Source organism: Anastrepha ludens, chromosome 4 (genome assembly GCF_028408465.1).
Source record: "Anastrepha ludens isolate Willacy chromosome 4, idAnaLude1.1, whole genome shotgun sequence".
In the NCBI taxonomy this organism is placed as follows: Eukaryota; Metazoa; Arthropoda; class Insecta; order Diptera; family Tephritidae; genus Anastrepha; species Anastrepha ludens.
Genome location: NC_071500.1, coordinates 8,411,652 through 8,430,055, shown reverse-complemented (window position 1 = coordinate 8,430,055; position 18,404 = coordinate 8,411,652). Strand labels below are relative to the sequence as shown.

The 18,404-nt window shown below is 37.8% G+C and overlaps 5 protein-coding genes across 6 annotated transcripts; 3 read left to right on the top strand and 2 right to left on the bottom strand.

Moving 5' to 3' along the window:
- The first annotated feature begins 1,330 nt into the window (after positions 1-1,330).
- Positions 1,331-2,501, top strand: LOC128859852 (uncharacterized protein C7orf50 homolog). 2 transcript variants are annotated; one of them, XM_054096967.1, is made up of 2 exons: positions 1,331-1,609; positions 1,668-2,501. In XM_054096967.1, exons 1-2 carry the CDS (start codon positions 1,456-1,458, stop codon positions 2,246-2,248), a joined length of 735 nt encoding a protein of 244 aa, XP_053952942.1. In that variant the 5' UTR covers positions 1,331-1,455; the 3' UTR covers positions 2,249-2,501. The 2 variants fall into 2 exon arrangements, with proteins under 2 accessions (XP_053952942.1, XP_053952941.1); XM_054096966.1 differs by having other exon boundaries at positions 1,335-1,609; positions 1,665-2,501.
- Positions 2,375-5,397, bottom strand: LOC128859851 (nucleolar MIF4G domain-containing protein 1 homolog). Its single transcript, XM_054096965.1, has 2 exons — positions 4,214-5,397; positions 2,375-4,146 (listed from the first exon to the last, which is right to left on the bottom strand). Exons 1-2 carry the CDS (start codon positions 5,103-5,105, stop codon positions 2,465-2,467), a joined length of 2,574 nt encoding a protein of 857 aa, XP_053952940.1. The 5' UTR covers positions 5,106-5,397; the 3' UTR covers positions 2,375-2,464.
- A 97-nt stretch (positions 5,398-5,494) lies between these two features.
- LOC128859853 (39S ribosomal protein L23, mitochondrial) lies at positions 5,495-6,194 on the top strand. The gene is made up of 2 exons (XM_054096968.1): positions 5,495-5,898; positions 5,959-6,194. Exons 1-2 carry the CDS (start codon positions 5,605-5,607, stop codon positions 6,115-6,117), a joined length of 453 nt encoding a protein of 150 aa, XP_053952943.1. The 5' UTR covers positions 5,495-5,604; the 3' UTR covers positions 6,118-6,194.
- Positions 6,195-6,245: 51 nt separating this feature from the next.
- On the bottom strand, positions 6,246-7,050 carry LOC128859854 (thioredoxin, mitochondrial). Its single transcript, XM_054096969.1, has 2 exons — positions 6,673-7,050; positions 6,246-6,605 (listed from the first exon to the last, which is right to left on the bottom strand). Exons 1-2 carry the CDS (start codon positions 6,861-6,863, stop codon positions 6,359-6,361), a joined length of 438 nt encoding a protein of 145 aa, XP_053952944.1. The 5' UTR covers positions 6,864-7,050; the 3' UTR covers positions 6,246-6,358.
- A 2,735-nt stretch (positions 7,051-9,785) lies between these two features.
- Positions 9,786-15,291, top strand: LOC128859961 (E3 ubiquitin-protein ligase MARCHF6). The gene is made up of 3 exons (XM_054097141.1): positions 9,786-11,731; positions 11,837-12,031; positions 13,613-15,291. Exons 1-3 carry the CDS (start codon positions 10,151-10,153, stop codon positions 15,068-15,070), a joined length of 3,234 nt encoding a protein of 1,077 aa, XP_053953116.1. The 5' UTR covers positions 9,786-10,150; the 3' UTR covers positions 15,071-15,291.
- The last annotated feature ends 3,113 nt before the right edge of the window (positions 15,292-18,404 follow it).

The following is an 18,404-nucleotide window of genomic DNA, read 5'->3' as shown; positions in this document are numbered from 1 at the left end:
GCTGTAGTTTATAAAATAAATAAATGCATTTGAGCTCGCGACTTCAAGAGGCGGTAATCGGCAATCGTTTCCACAACAGTCGGTTCTACGTTATCGAAACGCCCCGGATTTATATCCGGCCAAGGACTGTCACTCCAGCAGCATTCCCCGTTTGTAAGTATGGGGAATGTTTATGCTGCTACAACAACAACAAGAAGCGGTAATGCACCATCATTTGGTTACTGGGTTTTCTCGACATAAAATCCCAACAGTGCGATCCCGCTGCTTGGGACTCAAACGCTTAGTCTTATAATAATTAATTAACGAGATAATAAAAACTTTACTAATATTATGCTGGCTACTCACCCTGTGCTTAGGCTTCCGTTGTGATATTCAACTGCAATCGCCGTGTCATGTCCTTAACCGAAAGTCGGGAAGTGCAATGATTTTATCGCAGCAGTTAAAAATTTATTAAGGCACTTATTTTGCGCGACATTTTATCAAACACAACACAGATTGTTTATCAAACTTGGTATGCACGCGAATTCACTTAGGAAAAATAGTAAAAAAAAAGAAAACGCTGCTGGCACCGCCTTTATATACACTTTCAGCTTCACACATTTTCACAAACGCAGCTTGCGCTTCTTCCAATATTACGAAGTAAAGATTAAAACTTACCTTTTTTTTAAATTTAGAATTTGCATTTAGACGATGAGCCGCTGTGATTACAGCTACAATTTAACACACTTTTGCAGACTATCTTAAACTAGAACATTTTCTTTTAATTGATGGTTGATATAGAGACACAACAACTAAATCACATTTGCTAACTAACTACTCTTTGATATGAAAAATACTTAATTTATTGTGCTTTCTTATTTTAGAAGAACTAAGAACACATTTACATTAAAGGCTTGCGGCAATTTTCCAATAAACAAACTGACCCGTACGACTAGCAATTTTTCGCGAAAACAATAACAACAACAGCGATAAGGTTTTCCATGCCTCTTTTCCGACTGTCATTCGTAGTTTATGCATTTTCATTGCATTTGTTTTGGTTATCGAGCGCTCAGCGAGAAGGCAAATTCAACGAAGGTGACACCGGTAGAGCAACAACTGCAATTACATGTACTTTGTTTTTGCAATTTGATAGCTCGAATGTTAAAATCGCAATTAAAATGTAAACAAATAAATAAGGCAGCATTGAAGCAGCAGAGCACTTTGCATACAAACCACCAAATCGCAAGGAAAAATACAAATTAGCTACTATAGCGATGTCACCTTGTGTGGATTCGCCTTGACTCACCAATGGAGTAAAAATTTGACAGGACTTTCCCGCAGTTCTGTGAACGCACAATTATTGGACGTGTACTGTGAGTTGGTGCAATAGAAGAAGAAGCAACACGTGAAATCGTATTGACGTTTGATTTGTTTATAATGAAAAATTATATGTAGAAATAATAAAATTGAAAAATAATGGCAAAAAAAGAGACAAAATCCGAGCATACTCTTAACGGAGCACAGCATAAATCGAAAGCAAAAAAGCGAAAACATGTGTCAAAAGAAAATGAGGAGGAAGTGGCGAGCAAAAGCCTTATCGTGGAATCAACGGAGTGCGCTGCCGTTGGTGGTAAGAAACCGCATTAGAGAAGTGTTCCAGTATAATATTTTATATATTTTCTTAGAAGCTCCGGCTAAAACTCTGAAGCGGAAGAATAAAGAGAAAGGCGTCATTAAGCAGAAACGTAGCAAGCACACAGATGATGGTCAAGATGAAGCAACTGTGGACGAGCCTGTTGAAGAGGAAATGCAGGAACCTACATTGGAAGAGTTGTGCGAAAGTGAAAAACCAGAAAATGTGCTTGCCGTCGTAACAGTACGACAAAAGAAAAAGAAGAAGCATGAGCAACGTCTGCAGACGACCAAGGATCAAACAGTAAGCAAAGAACGTTACCGTAATGAAGAGTACCTACGTAAGTGGAAGAATGCGCGTGCCGAGTGGAAATTCGAAAAATTACGACAAATTTCCATACAGCGAACTGTATTTGAAGAGGAAAAAATTAGCGCAGAAATGTGGCCAATTGCGCTGGAGTACTTGTCAAGCTCGAAAGGTGCAGCTAAGGCACAAGTAATTAAATTAGCCGAAGAATGCATTGATGAACTCGACAAACAATGCGCACAACCAAATAGCAGCGAGGAAGAACGAAAAGCTGTTATTGATTCGTCGCGCTATCAGCGGGCACGTGATTTGTTGCAAAGCTTCGACTAAGCAATTAGCGCAACGGGAGCAGCACAAAATTCAGCAACGCGAAATTGTCAACGATTGCTTTGTATACATAGTATAGACGTAGTTCTAAAAATTTTAGTTTAGTAAAAGATTAAAAGAAACATTGGGTATATCAAAAGTGACTAAGGCTAGTTGCCTTTGATGCTAAGTCTTACGTTTATTTTATTTACATACATTAAATATATATAAAAAGAAAAACTACAAGTCTACATAGGCTAGTATATTGTCGACATAATCTGCTCGCTTTTTCAATACCGCCAATTGATCCTCATGCAATTTTAATTTACTTTCATGCTGCAGCAGAAAATGTTGTGTAAACAAACGCACACTATTTTTGAACGCGCCAAGTTTGGAATTTTTGGCAACACGCTCGAAGGCCTGATAAATTTCGTTCTCCTGCTCGCTCAACAATATGCCAACCATTATTTCCTTCATGAATAGGAAACTTAACTTATCTAGTTGCAGGAAGTTCACCACTTTCAGCACCGTCAATTGCAAGCCGCCTTTTAATATTAAATGTTGCAAGAATTTCGCCAAATTTTTCACCTGAATCTTATTCAACGATTCGATTTCGTTAATGCGATCCCATGTGGCGAACTGAAAGGCCAATTGATACTTGCGGTTATAAAGGCAGAATTTGAGCGCCAAATGTGCATAATACGGATTAGATTGCTTCTCATTTAAACAGCAATGGATAATCACATAGGCAATACTGCGCTGATCCTTCAACGCTAAATGTAGTATCTTTTCAAAAGCGTCCACATAATCTTCAGCACCCATTATAATACAAAATATGTTTCGCCGCTCCTCCGTATTCATTTTCTGGTGTTTTGCCAACTTCAACAGCTTTTCAGAGAAACGCGCACTAGACGCCACACACTCGTCTCTATTTTGCTTCGTAGCAGCGTTGATGTCGTCGATCTTGCCACTCCACGCCGAACCAACCACCCACCATTTGCCCACTTGATCCACACGCAGCAAATCATCCATAGTTATGTTGAGTGTGGTCACATATTTGTCATTGCGCAACATGGCTTTCAAACGTTTACGCAGATCTTCAGCTAATTCGGGATCGAACTGTGGAATTTTATTTATATTGTTATTCTTAACTGCGTTCAATATATCGACCATAAACTTAAGACGTAAATTCTCCTTCAACTCCAATGGCGCTTCAGCGATCTTACGCTGTACGCTTAACATCATCTCCTTGAATGCAAGCGGGTCATCTTTGCGCAATTTGAAGCCCACCGATTGGAAAATGAGTAGTAGGCACTCGATGGATTTCTCGCACAAATTATCGGAAAATCGACTGATTATCTCCAGTAGCAGACGATGTTCATAGATTTTAAAAATATATAGGTAAGCGAGTACTAAAACTAAATTATTCAGTCGCTTATCTTCCACCGCTAGCGTATGAATCTCCTTAACGTATGTGTCGAATTGTTCAATGAACATTTGCAAAAAGTGGGCGCCAATTTCATTGCCCACTTGTGCGTGTAGATATGCCAACAACACCATGTGTTCCTGCACCATACGTTCATTGACCATAGTCTGACCAAGTAAGGCCTCGCGCAAAAGCGCACCTAAAGTTGCATTGATGTTGTAGCGAGAATTCTTCATGTACAACTCCTCAATACCAGTTGCGATCTTGTGTAGATTTGCCTCAGAGAGACGATTAAGCAGTCCCTTGCAGTTTTTTCGCAATCGTTCCAAGATTTGCGATTGTTTGTTGTCATTTTGAGTAGCTGCGTGTAAAGCACGTTGATGGGGTGGTACATATTTTTGGGGCTGCTCAGCACCTGATTCAGACTTGGCCGCTACAGCATCTTTTATAATGTTGCCTTCCTTGTCACGTTTTCTTCCATAAATATCTTCTTTAACTTTACATTGGAAATAAAATGTTTTACTACATTTATTATATTATGTATGATAAATCACTATACTCACACTGCTCTTCCGATTTTTTAGTTTCCAGCCGTAGCTGATCGTCTGCCTCGCTATCTTCGTCGCTATAAGCACTTTGGGTGCCTTTACTACTATCATCAGAGTTCTCGTCCATTTCCTCACCTCCAGAGTCTTCGCCTTCTTCACCGCTAAATGCATCTTCATCGCTCCAGCCGCTCTCATTTTGTCTTTTTTGCTCTTCCTTTCGTTTTTCCTTCAATTCACGCTTGCGCTTTTCTTCTTCGTCATCCAAACAGAACTCCAATGCATAGTCTAAGCCATCGCTAAACATTTTACGTACCAAGCGATTTTTGTCTTTAGTTTTGTTAAGCTTTAACTTTTTTTCCAATTTCGATATTAAACGATCCTCGTCTTCGTTTTCCAGTATAAGCTGCTTGCGTCGGTGCTTTCGTGCCACATTTTCCAAGTCTTTTTGCTGCTTCAATACACGTCGACGTTGCTCCTCAGCATCAGGGCGTGTAGGTTGTTGCTGCTGGCGTTTCTTAGCTTTTTCTGCGTGCGTTGGGAATTCGCGTTTTGCCATCTTTGACGGAATACGCGCATCCACATCGTCATCGGCGAAATCTGATGCAATCGATTCATCGTTGTCCGAATCTACTCTCCCAGAAAGTAGTTCCTCGATTGGAATATCATCGGGTGTTATATTTTTGTTAACATTTTTCGCTTTGCGCTTCTTTACTTTCTTTGATTGTTGCGCATTGGCTGCGGCTGCCTTTGCATCAGCAACCAAGGCCGCACCTTTGGTTTTATTTGAGAAAAACAAGCGCTTGTTCTCTATCTTTTGCTGCTGTTTTAGTTTACGAAGTGCTTTGCGTGTGAGTTTTTCCTTAGGTTGGGATTTTGCTTTACCTTTTTTCTTTGTAATTTTGGCCATTTTAAATTTTCCTCCACCTCAACGAATTGTGAATTTTTTCTGCACGGTATGCAACAGCTGATTAAAGCACGCACGTGCTGGTTAACGTCGGTCAAAATAATCTGATATAATTATAATGTGGAAATGTTAATAATGGCCCGCGCACGTTACTTTATGATTTTAGTATAAATTAAATGTAAGCACTCGATCAAGTATAATCTTTTATTTAGTATCAACATAAATGCGATTAAAAAAATATTGTAGTTCATACAAACAAGATATTCTTTTTATTCCTCTCTTACTTCCAAAACGTAAACAAAGCTGATTGCGCTCTGTTCGTTTTAGAATAGCGAAAGAGAGAGAGAAAATTGACAGCATACATCGTGGAAGGGACTCTCATTTTCCCATGTTTTCAATTTATTTTTACAGCGGCACAGCTGATTCAGAAAGTTATTTGGTGGTGCTTTGTGCAAAGTTATAAGTTTATTTTTACTTAAAATCTTCACTTAAAATTTAGATAATGTCCACACGATGGTATCCAATTTATCAACGGGGAAACCCACAGTTACGAATATTTCTCCCGAACTTCTGGATGAAATTAATTCGTCCCGCAGAGGAACAACCAAAGAACGTCGCCACATTTTCGGTTTCCATTCAGATGACCAAACATGATGTGAAGAATTATTTGGAAAAAATTTATAAACTGCCGGTAGTAGACGTGCGTACTCGTATTGAATTGGGCAAAACAAAACGCGACCCAAGTTTGGGCTATGTAACTAAGGAAGATGATGTTAAGATTGCTTATGTAACATTGGTAATGATTTCATTTTACACACATCAGAAAATATTTAGAAATTGTTAATTTTTAATACAGCCGAAAACTGAGGAGTTCACATTCCCAGATCTATTCGAGAAAAAAGAGGAGCGGAAGAAAGCCGAGGAAAAATCTCTAGAGGATTCGAAACAAGGCTTCAAACGTTTCCTTGATCGCAATAAGAAGCGTCCCGGAACACCCGGCTGGTACTCTATATAGTTCATATGCAATATGTAAATGTAATTTGTATAAAAAAGATAAGTGAGAATATAATCTTTTCTAAATAGCTTGTAAAACTTGTAAGACTTTTTAAATAACTCTTAATTTTCATTCAACACACTTTAAAGTTAATATTTCTCGTACCTTAATAAACCATTTTATTCAATTTCAAACAAAAGTTATTTATGCGATGCTGGGTTACAAAGTTATTTGTTTACATTTAAGGTTATACTTTCTTAAATTATTTGGATTCTTCCACTGCTTTGTCAATCCATGCGCGTATCTTATCCGTATCCTGTAAGCCGACCATACGATTCACCACTTTTCCTTCTTTCATTACTATTAGGACAGGTACCGCAGCAACATCATAATCGAGTGCCAATTCGCTGTGCTCATCAATGTCTACTTTGGCCAATTTTATTGCGCCCGCCTTCTCACCTACCACCGTCTCAATGCGTGGCGTGAGCATTTTACATGGGTTGCACCATCTGTTTTGAAAAATAATGTCGAAACAAATATTAGAATTACATAATTAGGAAATGCGTTTGTACTCACGTTGCAAAAAAATCCACTATTACCAGCTTATCACTTTTCTTAACTTTGCGATCAAAATCTTCGGCGCTTTGCACTTGGAAGATCTCTCGGTTTGTTATAGTGGTACTAACTAGACGAGTTGGATTCTGTGTTGCCCGCAGAGTTGGTTGAATCAGATGGCGTCCCACATTATTCAGTCTGGTTAGATACATTTTGACTTTTTTGATTTTCGATTCCTGTTATTTTTTCAAAAATTTTAAACTAAATTGTAAATTACACAAAAAATTTCTATATACTATTACAGCCGGAAGATATAATGGCGACGAATTTCCGAAAATTCCGCTTTGTAGCGATTTCTTTGCGAAAAAATTAACAGCTGTTCTGGGCTGCCAGGTTTAAGGAAATTAAAGCTTCAGAAGTGAGCTTTTTCACTAATATATGAATATGGAATATATTTGGAGTTGCCAACAGTTGTCAAAACAAACAAACCTATGGCTTCGAAAAAAGAAAAACCGTTACCTGACATACAAATCAGCTGCGTTTCCTTACTTTTCTGACAAACATTTTTAAAATTTCAAAAAAAATAAAGCATAACATTGGGCTTACTCAAGAACAATTGAAAATATGTATGCACTGTGAAAAAGATTAAATATTTTTGCGTAGGCCATGCGCCAGGTAGTTATAAAGTCAATTCACGAAGGGCTGCCTTCTGATGTCCCCTCTACAACACCTACACAACGAGGCGAAGATGCTACCTGTAAAGGAGCACAACAAACTGCTCTGCAAAGAGTTTCTGTTGGGGTGCTACTGTAGGTTTCCCCCATGTAGACACCTGCTTGAGCTTGACCCGCCTCCCAGGCACGTCAGGAGGCACCTCTTCAACTACGCCGACTACGAGATCCAGGGCAAAACGAACCGACAACTACTGGATAGTGTCTAGACATACAGGTTTTTGGCTTTGGATACTATTAAAATCTTTGAAGATCTAATTGTTTGCTAAATTGCATTAATTTAAATAATTATATAATTAACATATTATCAGATCAGTCCATAAGTTCGTGTGATTTTTAAAGCTGGTTTTAAAATTAATAAAAAAGATGTTTAAAGTATTTATTAATCAATAATATATTTTCCTTCATTATTTACAATGGCTTCCCAACGTTCAGGCAAATTTTTAATTCCCTGCTCAAAAAATGTGTTGTACTTGGAGCCAAAATACGCTTCGATATCCCTTTTTATAGCTTCTTTTGAGGAGTAGTTCTTGTGACTCATATGGGATTGAAGTCCACGGAAAAGGTGATAATTACAAGGTGCAATATCAGGAGAGTGTGGTGGATGCGGCATTAGCTCCCATCCGAGCTCGTTCAGCTTGCCTAATGTTTGCCTTGCGGTATGAGGTCTTGCGTTGTCGAGGTGAAACAAAACTTTGCGTCTTTTCAGTAAAGACGGTCGATTTTTTTAAGTGTCTCATTCAGGTTTGATAGCTGATGGGAATAAAAATCAGCAGTTATCGTCTGGTTTGGTTCCAGAAGTTCATAATAAACAATACCGGCCATATCCGACCAAATAGACAGAAGAATTTTCTTGGGGTTAAGGCCCTCTCTAGGGGTCGGTTCTGGTGTTTCATCTTTATCTAACCATTGGCGTTTGCGAACAGGATTATTGTAAAGGACCCATTTTTCAGCACCAGTAAAGATACTGTTCAAGCCGTTGCAGCAGCTGAGAACACACATTCACTCTCTGCTGACGGTTGGCGACGAAAATTCTATGCGGAACCCATTTTCCCAGCTTTGAAACCTTTCCCAACTGAACCAGGTGCCTGTGAACTGTTCCATGCGATGATTTTAACCTCTGAGCTATCATATCGACTGTCAAATTTGGCTCAGCTTACACGAGTTCGAGCAAGGCGTCGCAGTTAAAGACTTTAGGCGACCAGCGCGCGATGGGCATCCTCCACGTCGCAGTTATCACTTCGGAATTTTGAAAACCACTTTTGCGCAATCCTTATACTCACGGCATCCTCTCCGTGAACAGTGTTTATTTCTGCAGCAGAAGTTATTGCATTACCACTTTTATTAAAAAAAAAATACAAAATATGCCTCTCATACGCGTTCGAAGATTCCATTTAATTTTTTATATATATATATTAGGCCGGGTCGATTTGTGGGGAGGCAAATTCCCAGTCGCCCATTGCTCTGTGAAAATCATATTCTAGGGATCAAAATAAGAAACTTTGCCGAAGGAACCATACCTCTAAAACGAATTCTGATGTCCCCCAATTTGGGTCGAACTTTTTAGTTTCTTTTCGCATGTAAAAGCCAAAAATGGTGATATTTTGAAATGATTGTATGGGGAGCCCCCCAGAAGAGTTCCAGGGGGTGTGCCACTGGCATGGGTGGATCGGCCGTCCAAAGTTAGTGGGGGTCGGTCATATGTTTGGACTCGATTGGAGCACTCTAAATGGGTCAAAGTGGGATTTTTCGTTCGACCCAAATTGGGGGACATCAGAATTCGTTTTAGAGGTATGGTTCCTTCGGCAAAGTTTCTTATTTTAATCCCTAGAATACGATTATCACAGATCAATGAGCGATTTTTAAATCGACCCGCCCTAATATATATATATATAATTGGCGCGTACACCCTTTTTGGGTGTTTGGCCGAGGTCCTCCTCCTATTTGTGATGTGCGTCTTGATGTTGTTCCACAAATGGGGGGCCCTACAGTTTTAAGCCGATTCCGAACGGCAGATATTTTTTATGTGGAGCTTTTTTATGGCAGAAATACACTCGGAAGTTTGCCATTGCTTGCCGAGCATAGAAAAATGTTTTTCTTAATTTTGGTGTTTCACCGAGATTCGAACGTACGTTCTCTCTGAGAATTCCGAATGGTAGTCCCGCACCAACCCATTCGGCTACGGCTGCCGAAAATATAAATAGTTTCGTTATATTTGGCGAATAGTTTTTTGTATGCAAAAATCGTACGAAAGTGAAATTATGGGTAAAATACGCACGAACTTATGGACTGACCTGATATTTTATGTATTTACAAACCATTTTTGAAATAGTGTCCAAGAGAAAATATCTAATTATTCGGCCTGTGGCAGCACTATGCTGTCAGAAACTGTGGATGACATTTTAAGGTTGGCGATACTGAAAATTGCAGCTGCTCGACTATTTTCTTCCACAAAAAATTTAACAATTTAGTAATTGGGAAATCTTTGCAAGAGAAAAGTAAAATATAATAAAAAATTGTTCGGAAGGGAGCTGTTTGGTTTACATAAGTTTGTTGACGATATTACCTCTACTGGGTTGGGTTAAAATAAGTTCGATCATAAGGCAAAGTGTCAAATTGCTCAAGTCTAACAAAACAAAGGCATTGACGTGTGCCAACGGTGGTCAATTGCTCTTAATTCATCAGAAATAATATTGGTGGATATAATTTGGCAATGTACAATTTATAGGACCGTAAACGTCAACATTTCTTAATACTAACCGACTGAGATGGATGATAATTCACAAGATATTTGCCGGGTGTGCCGTTGTGAGGCACAATCGGATCGTCCACTCTTCTATCCGTGCATATGCACTGGCAGCATTAAGTACATACATCAGGACTGTTTAATGCAATGGATGCGTTATTCCCACAAAGAATATTGCGAACTATGCGGACATCGCTTCAGTTTCCAACCGATATATTCGCCAGATATGCCGCGTGTACTGCCCTTACGTGATGTGGCAGGTGGCTTATTGTCAGCTGTTACCAAGGCAGCAAAATCGTGGTTCCATTATTCTTTGGTTGGCTTAGCTTGGTTTGGCATAGTTCCGTTGTCAGCATATCGTACATACCGCTACCTGTTTCGTGCTTCGTCTTTCGAATCGATACTATCAGTGCCGTTCGACGTCTTTTCCACGGACAATTTAGCCTCTGATGCGTTCCGTGGATGCTTCGTAGTAACATGCACGTTACTTTCGTTTATTGGCTTAGTTTGGTTACGCGAACAAATACTGCATGGTGGCGGACCGGATTGGCTAGAACGCGATGATGCCCCAGCTGCTGGAAATGATGCCGATGAACAACAGCATCACATCGCCGTAGAGGCAGTCGGTGGTGATGGCGCCAACGGTGAAGGTATTGAAGATGCCGATGTTGCTGACGGCGCTGCTGTACGCAATGCAGATGGTGCTGCTGCTGCTGAGATACCAGCCAACGAGGAGCACGACAGTGAAAATGAAGATGCACCCATTGATATACCGATGAACAATGCTGAACCAGCGGCTGTTAATATAGCGGAAGAGGAAGGTGAAATACCGCTGGAATTTGGACCAAGGCAGCAACCACTACCAGGCGTGGGCAATAACGTCAACGTAGATGGCGAAAATCTTGGCGCAGCTCAAGGTGGCGCGGCTGCAGCTGGTGGTGGGGCCGCTGAAAATGACAACGACAACGATGAACCAAATTGGAATCCAATGGAGTGGGATCGCGCTGCTGAAGAACTGACTTGGGAACGCCTACTTGGTTTGGATGGTTCTTTGATTTTCCTGGAACACGTGTTTTGGATTATCTCGCTGAATACGCTGTTCATTGTTACATTTGCTTTTTGTCCCTATTGTATTGGAAATTTCATACTAAGCTCCCTTGACTTGCTGCAGCCGGATAAACCATTACTGCATTTTCATGGCCTAATTACCACACTCTTTGGCTACTGCTTCATCGGCTTAACATTGGTTGTGCTACACTTCTTTGCACGAGTGTTTCGCATGCGTCGCGTGCGTTGGCTTATTGGTCTCTGCTATATAGTAGTTAAAGTGTCTCTGCTATCCGTTGTGGAAATCGGTGTACTGCCATTGGTTTGCGGTTGGTGGTTGGACATATGTTCATTGCCATTGTTTGATGCCAGCATAAAGGATCGTAAAGTAAGCTTTAAGGCGGCACCTGGTACATCGCTCTTTGTGCATTGGATGTTTGGTATGGTGTACGTTTATTATTTCGCTGCTTTTATTTCGTTGCTGAGGGAAGTTCTACGCCCCGGTGTACTCTGGTTCTTAAGAAACTTAAATGATCCGGATTTCAGCCCAATACAGGTGAGTTAGAGAGCTTTTGATTTGCCTTTTAATCTGCAAATTTAAACAACTCCATGACGAAATGCAAGTGACTAATAAGTTTCACTTTTTCTTCTTCTTCTTCAGGAAATGATCCATTTGCCTATCCTACGACATGTACGCCGTCTAATTGCGTCTGCTATGATTTTCGGATCCGCTGTCCTTTTAATGCTTTGGCTACCTATTCGCATGCTCAAAACAATCTGGCCTTCATTTCTACCATATACATTATCCGGAGACTCTGAGGTCAATGAACTTAGTCTACAGCTTCTACTGCTGCAGGTTAGTATGAACCAGTTCAATAATAGGTCTGTTCATGAAGCAAATTATCAAATTTTGGCGTTCATGAACCCAAAAAAACGTGCAAAGTAGGGGAAAGTGAGAGAGTGAAATGACACTTCATTTTGAGGGGAAGTTGCAAGTTTTTACTGGACAAATTTATACTTGTAAGAATTAAGTAAGTGAGAAAAACTGCTGATCGCTAAGTAAAAATAAACGCTAATTGAAATTTGCGCGTTGCAATTTCTAGCGGAATGTTCTTCATCTGACAGCGATGATGAAATGGAACAAATTATTGTGGACAAAATAAAATCTGTGATTCCGTAGCCCGTTATTTTGCATTTTATTTGTTTTTTTTTTTTTTATATTTCATACGAGGTAGCTCAAGTGAAAAAATGTTTAATTTTTCTGATTTTTCCTGCCAACAATTTAATCAGCTGATCGCAAAGTAAAAATAAACGCGAAACAAAATTTGCGAATTGAGTCAAAGTTCTAAGTTTAAATAAAACTAATAATTAAAATGGAAAATGAAAGTAAATATATTTTAGATAAATGAAGTTTTTTCGTAGTCATACATTAAATAGGAATCGCCCAATGATATAGAGGTACATATGTTCGTTCCCACGACAGTCGGTTCTACGTAGCCAGAACGGCCAAGATTTATATACGACCAAGGACTGTCACTTCAGCAGCATTTCTGTGTATGTATGGAGAATGTTTATGCTGCTACAACAACAGCAGGCACATATGTACTTCTGAACCACAACCTTCAGTCGCCGTTGCTGCAGTTTCCGAAATACAAATCGAAAGCTGGGAGGTATCTTTTGTGAAAATATTTTAAATTTTTGTTGTTGTAGCGGTACCTTTGCCCTGCCAGTGTAGCGTAATCACCGGTCGTCTTCGTAGCTCATCTAACGGTAGGTCTAGGAAACTAGCTGTTTGGACGGGTTGGGTCCAGAGGGAGAGGGGTGTTAGATGAGTGATTTCTCTCGCCAATAATTTAATCAGCTGTTCGTAAAACTTGTAAATCGTTACTGGTTTTGCGTGCATGCAATTTTTTCTATTTGCGAGTGAGTTCTCGGAAATGAAGGGGTTATATACAGTTAGAATTTTAAAAAAATTGATTTTTTTATGTTTTTTTCTTAATGTACATACAATATATTTAAGCATTTACACAGAACATTTAATATCGTTCCGGTGAATATTTTTGAAGTTACACGCAAATTTGAAAAGGCGTTTCAGAGTGCTTGAATGTACAAGGCCAGAGTGGCAGCTCTTGTTTGGGTTTTTAATGTCAGACGATCCAGTTCAGAGATATCGTGGTCACCGCAAAACGTTTTTTTTGTATAGGAGCTCCCGGAGATCAGCTGTAGGTCCTTTCCAAATTAATATTTTTACTAATACTAAGTCTTAAAATACAGTTAAAAGATAACATAATATGTGCACACGTTTTTAGATCAATAAATTTAAGTTTTCTCATAACCCCTTAAGCAAGTTACTGGATAATTTTTACATGAACAGACCTAATATCAGCACTTTGATTATACAAATATACAACATACACTAATTAATCTTATCTTGCAGATAATTCTTCCCGGCTTCTTCGAACAATCACATACACGTATTTGGCTAAAGGGACTGTTACGTATTTGGTGTATTTGTGTTTCTTGGGTACTGGGCATACGCAGCTATTTGCTCGGTTCTGAACAAACTACCGCCGATGCTAATAATGCAGCGAATGGTGCACCTGCAGCAGCTGCCGAAGCTGCTCCTGTTGCTGCAGCACCTCAACAGAATGCAAATAATAATCCGCCAGCTCCTGTTGGACCAGAAGTGGCAAATGCAGTAAACGCGGCCAATGCAGCACCGCGAAATGTGGCTGGGCCTGCCCCTGTATTACCACTACCTCGTGAACGTAATTTGGGCGCCGTACATCAGGCCATTATGCAACGCGATGTACCAGTCGGTTTTCAACCATACGAACGGCCAATATTATTCCCACTACGCTTGTGCGGTCTCCTCTTCTTCATGTGTATTTCGCTAGTAATCGCCTCCGTTATTATATTGACGGTGCCAGTTTGGATTGGTCGTCAAGTAATGGCGTTGTGGTCCGTTGGCGGCCATTTTACAAATCAAGTAGTCGCCCAGACGCCTGAGGTATCGCCGCGTCCACACGAACTTTATACCGCGGCTTTAGGCACTTATCTATGCTGGATTACTTCACGCGGTGTTGCAATTGCAGTGAATCTGCTGCCACAAGGACGTGCAGCAGTCGTAGATAAGATCAAGCACTGGCTGCGTGTGGGCGCTTCTTATGCATTACCTGTGCTAATATTTGTGCTCATGCTGGGCGTTATACCACTTTTGTTTGGGCTACTACTTGAACTAGTGGTGGTTATACCGTTGCGCGTACCCTTTTACCAAACACCCATACACTTTTTGTGGCAAGATTGGGCACTAGGTGTGCTTTATACAAAAATCGCCATTGCCTTGACTCTAATGGGACCCGATTGGCATTTAAAACGAGCACTCGAACGTGCATATCGTGATGGATTGCGTGATATCGATTTGAAATTTTTAATACGTGAGTTGGCCACACCTGTTATCACTTCCTTCGGTTTGGCGCTAGCGATTCCCTACGTAATCGCGCACTCCATTTTGCCCATATTCTTCAAGAATTCGGTAACGCGTTTGGAAATATCGCGTGTTGCGTATCCGGTGTTCTTTATCATTGTGGTGGTAATTGCCTACATTTACTTTGAAATCAAACAATTCAAAAAGTTGTACGTAGCCATCAAAGTAGACAAATATTTGGTGGGCCAACGGCTGGTGAACTACGAACATCGCAAACGAAAGCAAGAAGCCGAAGCAGCAGAAGCGGCTGCAGCAGCTTCGTCGGCAACGGACAACGCGCAAGCGGCTAAAGAGGAGCCAGAGGAGGTGGCAATTAATGCGGCAAGTATATTGGAACGTGAAGAGCTAGAATTGCGGCGGCGAGAAGCAGAACTTGTGCAGGACTTGGTGCGCGATGATTTGTTATAATGTGAACTCTAAATTGCATAATGTCAAAAGATATGAAAAAATTATACTGTTATTAATACATTCATGAAAACCATTTCCAATATGAAATTAGACTCTCGCAAATGAAATGCCACAAACTTCTTCATACCAACAAAAATGTGCATGTAAGAAACGAACAACAAATAAATAAATCGAATTGAGTTAAGAAAATATGGAATATTACCATAGAAAGCTGAGGGGAAGAGAGAGAGTACTTTTAGAAAAAAAAAACAAATATTTTTACAAACTAAATTAGCAGATTTTCGGACAAAGCAGAAAAGTAGGTGAATAGCTGAAGGACCCAAAGTCAAAAAAGTCGAATAGAGCAAAGCAAAGCAAATATGATACAAAAAGATCTTAAGAGCGGATAAACTTTTATCAGTACTGAATAAAAAAATTTTATTAAAATTATGGCTCGACTAATGAGACTTAGTATGCAAGTGGAGTCGAACGTAATTAATTAAACTGAAATCTTTTTTTCATAATTTTTCCCTACATTGACGCGAATCGCAATTTCTAATTTCTATTTGGAAATGGCTTACATGAATAAGAAAAAAATGAAAATGCTTACGAAATACGATTTCCGTTGTGATTTGTTTTGCGTATTTCGTGCGCTAATGGATATGTCTGCGTTAAGGGCGATGGGCGATGGGCGATGGGCGATTTTGGGTTTATAGATTTAATGGGGTGAAAAGAAATCATACAAGTCAAAATAATATTAATAACAACAAAAAAAAAAGAAAAAAAAGAAATACGCCTTCAACCATGCCACTTTAGATTAATTACTTTTTATTTTAATAATTTTGTTATTTACGATTTTTGACACATTTTTTTTATGAAATTGGAAATTGTGGAAAGTATTTACTGCTTGCATTCTCGAACCTACATGGAAAACCTGCATTGGAATGTACAGCAAGTGGAGCCTCCGTTGTTCACTATGGCAATTAATTAATGAAACAAAATTTTTTATGTTTATTAAAAATTGACATACACAATTACGTGCATTCATAAAAAATATTTGGTTAAGTGCATAGAAAAAATTCATTTATTATTTTAGTTAGTCTTTGTTATTTCAAAAAACAAAACACAAAACAAAAACAAAAATGCTGTAGTATTCAAGAAGTAATGTTATGAACTTAATTGTAAAATTTTCAATACAACACTTTTAACCCAATTAAAAAATATAAAAAATATAACAAAAAATGAACTAAGTAAGAATAGTAAATGCGTAATATACACACACACACACACACATACACGTACCTATGTACATATTCGAAAATTTAGTATTCACCAAATTAATGTGTATTTGAAGCGGGCTTTAATTGAATATTACATTCGCAGCCGTTGAAAAAGAACAACAAAAAAGGGGATTTGAAAGTTTTGTTGATTACAATTAAAAAATATACATATGCACATACATATGTAAGCGTAGTTTAAAGTAAGGTGGGGTTAAAGCCGCGAAGGAATAAAATACAAAACAAACAAAAAAAAATACAAATTTAAATTAAACTCTATTTCATGGATCTTTTATTATTATAGGGTTTCTCCATCTCGGTAGGGTTCGCAACTAGCGGAGTTAATATGTGTCCCGGATATCAATATCAATGCGCAGTTGTTTGGTGGTTGATGCTAATAATGCAGCGAGGGGGGGCCAATAAGTCCCGTGTTAGAAATAAATACACCATTTTTTTTTAATTTGTTTCTAATTTTTCAAAAAAAAATTTAAATAAAAAATAAAATCTGAAAACTAAAAAAATTAAAAAAAAAAGTTTCAAAAATAAAAAAATATTTAAAAATAAAAAAAATTTAAAGATAAAAAAAATTCAAAAATAAATAATACAATAAATAAATACATCATTTCTTTTAATTTGTTTTTAATTTTTTTTAATTTGTTTCTAATTTTTCAAAAAAAAAAATTAAATAAAAAAAAATCTGAAAAATAAAAAAAAAATCTGAAAAATAAAAAAATTAAAAAAAAAAAAAAATTTTAAATAAAAAAAATTGAAACATAAAAAAAAATACAAAACTAAATAAAAAACTTTTTAAAACTTTTTTTTATATTTTTTAATTTTTCACTTTTTATTTTATTAAACATTTTTTTTTAAAATTTTTTTTTTTTTGAAATTTATTTTTATTATTTTAAAAATTTTTGTTTTTATTTTCTAATTTTTTTTATTTTTACATTTGTTTTTTTCCATATTTTTCAAATTGTTTTTTTTATATTTTAAAATTTTCTTTTATTTTTCAAATTTTTGTTTTTTAATTCAAATGTTTTGTTTTATTAATTTTTGAATTTTTTTTGTCTTTCCATTATTTTTATTTTTAATTTTTTTTTTATTTGTGAAACTTTTTTTTCAATTTTTTTTTTTATTTTTCAGATTTTTTTATTTAATTTTTTTTTTTAGTTTTTCAATTTATTTTATTTTTGAAATTGTTTTTTTTTTGTTTTGAAATTTATTTTTTTTTATTTTTGAAATTTATTTTTTTTTATTTTTGAAATTTATTTTTATTATTTTAAAAATGTTTGTTTTTATTTTCCAATTCGTTTTTATATTTCCATTTGTTTTTTTTCCAATTTTTTTCAAACTGTTTTCTTTTTTATAATAGGTCTATTTATAAGTTCGTGCGGTTTTACAACAGATGGCGTAACTTGATTATTATTCCATCGATCCACATTTCCAAACATTCATTGGAGAGCTACTGTCGTAAGGCGCAAACGTCAGTATAAGTTTTTTATTTGAAGCGTAAACAACAATATTTTTACCACACTTGAAAATGTCGAATTTCGTGCCAAATAATGTGTTTTTGCGGGGAATTCTTCTTCATTATTTTAATATGAAGAAAAAAGCAGCCGAAAGTCATCGTATCTTGGTGGAAGTTTATGGTGAGCATGCTCTATCTGAGCGAACGTGCCAGAAGTGGTTTGCACGCTTTAAAAGTGGTGATTTTGGCTTGGAAGACGAAGAACGCGAGGGTGCGCCGCCAAAGTTCATGGATACCGAATTGGAGGAATTGCTCGATCAAGATCCGGCTCAAACGCAAGAAGAGGTTGCAAAAACTTTGGGAGTTGATCAATCAACCATTTCCAAACGTTTAAAAGCCATGGGAATGATCCGAAAGGTAGGCCATTGGGTGCCGTATGAATTGAAGCCAAGAGACGTTGAACGCCGTTTTATGGCATGCGAACAACTGCTTCAACGGCACAAAAGAAAGGGTTTTTTGCATCGAATTGTGACTGGCGATGAAAAGTGGGTCCATTACGACGATCCAAAACGTCGGGCAACGTATGGATACCCTGGCCATGCTTCAACAT

Excerpts from the sequence above, each read along its gene's own strand:
- LOC128859852 (XM_054096966.1), top strand. The coding sequence starts at position 1,456 with ATGGCAAAAAAAGAGACAAAATCCGAGCATACTCTTAACGGAGCACAG. Across the intron at positions 1,610-1,664 it reads GGAGTGCGCTGCCGTTGGTG|AAGCTCCGGCTAAAACTCTG; the intron begins GTAAGAAACCGC and ends ATATTTTCTTAG.
- LOC128859851 (XM_054096965.1), bottom strand. The coding sequence starts at position 5,105 with ATGGCCAAAATTACAAAGAAAAAAGGTAAAGCAAAATCCCAACCTAAG. Across the intron at positions 4,147-4,213 it reads TAAAAAATCGGAAGAGCAGT|TTAAAGAAGATATTTATGGA; the intron begins GTGAGTATAGTG and ends TCCAATGTAAAG.
- LOC128859853 (XM_054096968.1), top strand. The coding sequence starts at position 5,605 with ATGTCCACACGATGGTATCCAATTTATCAACGGGGAAACCCACAGTTA. Across the intron at positions 5,899-5,958 it reads AGATTGCTTATGTAACATTG|CCGAAAACTGAGGAGTTCAC; the intron begins GTAATGATTTCA and ends TTTTTAATACAG.
- LOC128859854 (XM_054096969.1), bottom strand. The coding sequence starts at position 6,863 with ATGTATCTAACCAGACTGAATAATGTGGGACGCCATCTGATTCAACCA. Across the intron at positions 6,606-6,672 it reads ATAGTGGATTTTTTTGCAAC|ATGGTGCAACCCATGTAAAA; the intron begins GTGAGTACAAAC and ends TTTTCAAAACAG.
- LOC128859961 (XM_054097141.1), top strand. The coding sequence starts at position 10,151 with ATGGATGATAATTCACAAGATATTTGCCGGGTGTGCCGTTGTGAGGCA. Across the intron at positions 11,732-11,836 it reads CGGATTTCAGCCCAATACAG|GAAATGATCCATTTGCCTAT; the intron begins GTGAGTTAGAGA and ends CTTCTTCTTCAG. Across the intron at positions 12,032-13,612 it reads TACAGCTTCTACTGCTGCAG|ATAATTCTTCCCGGCTTCTT; the intron begins GTTAGTATGAAC and ends CTTATCTTGCAG.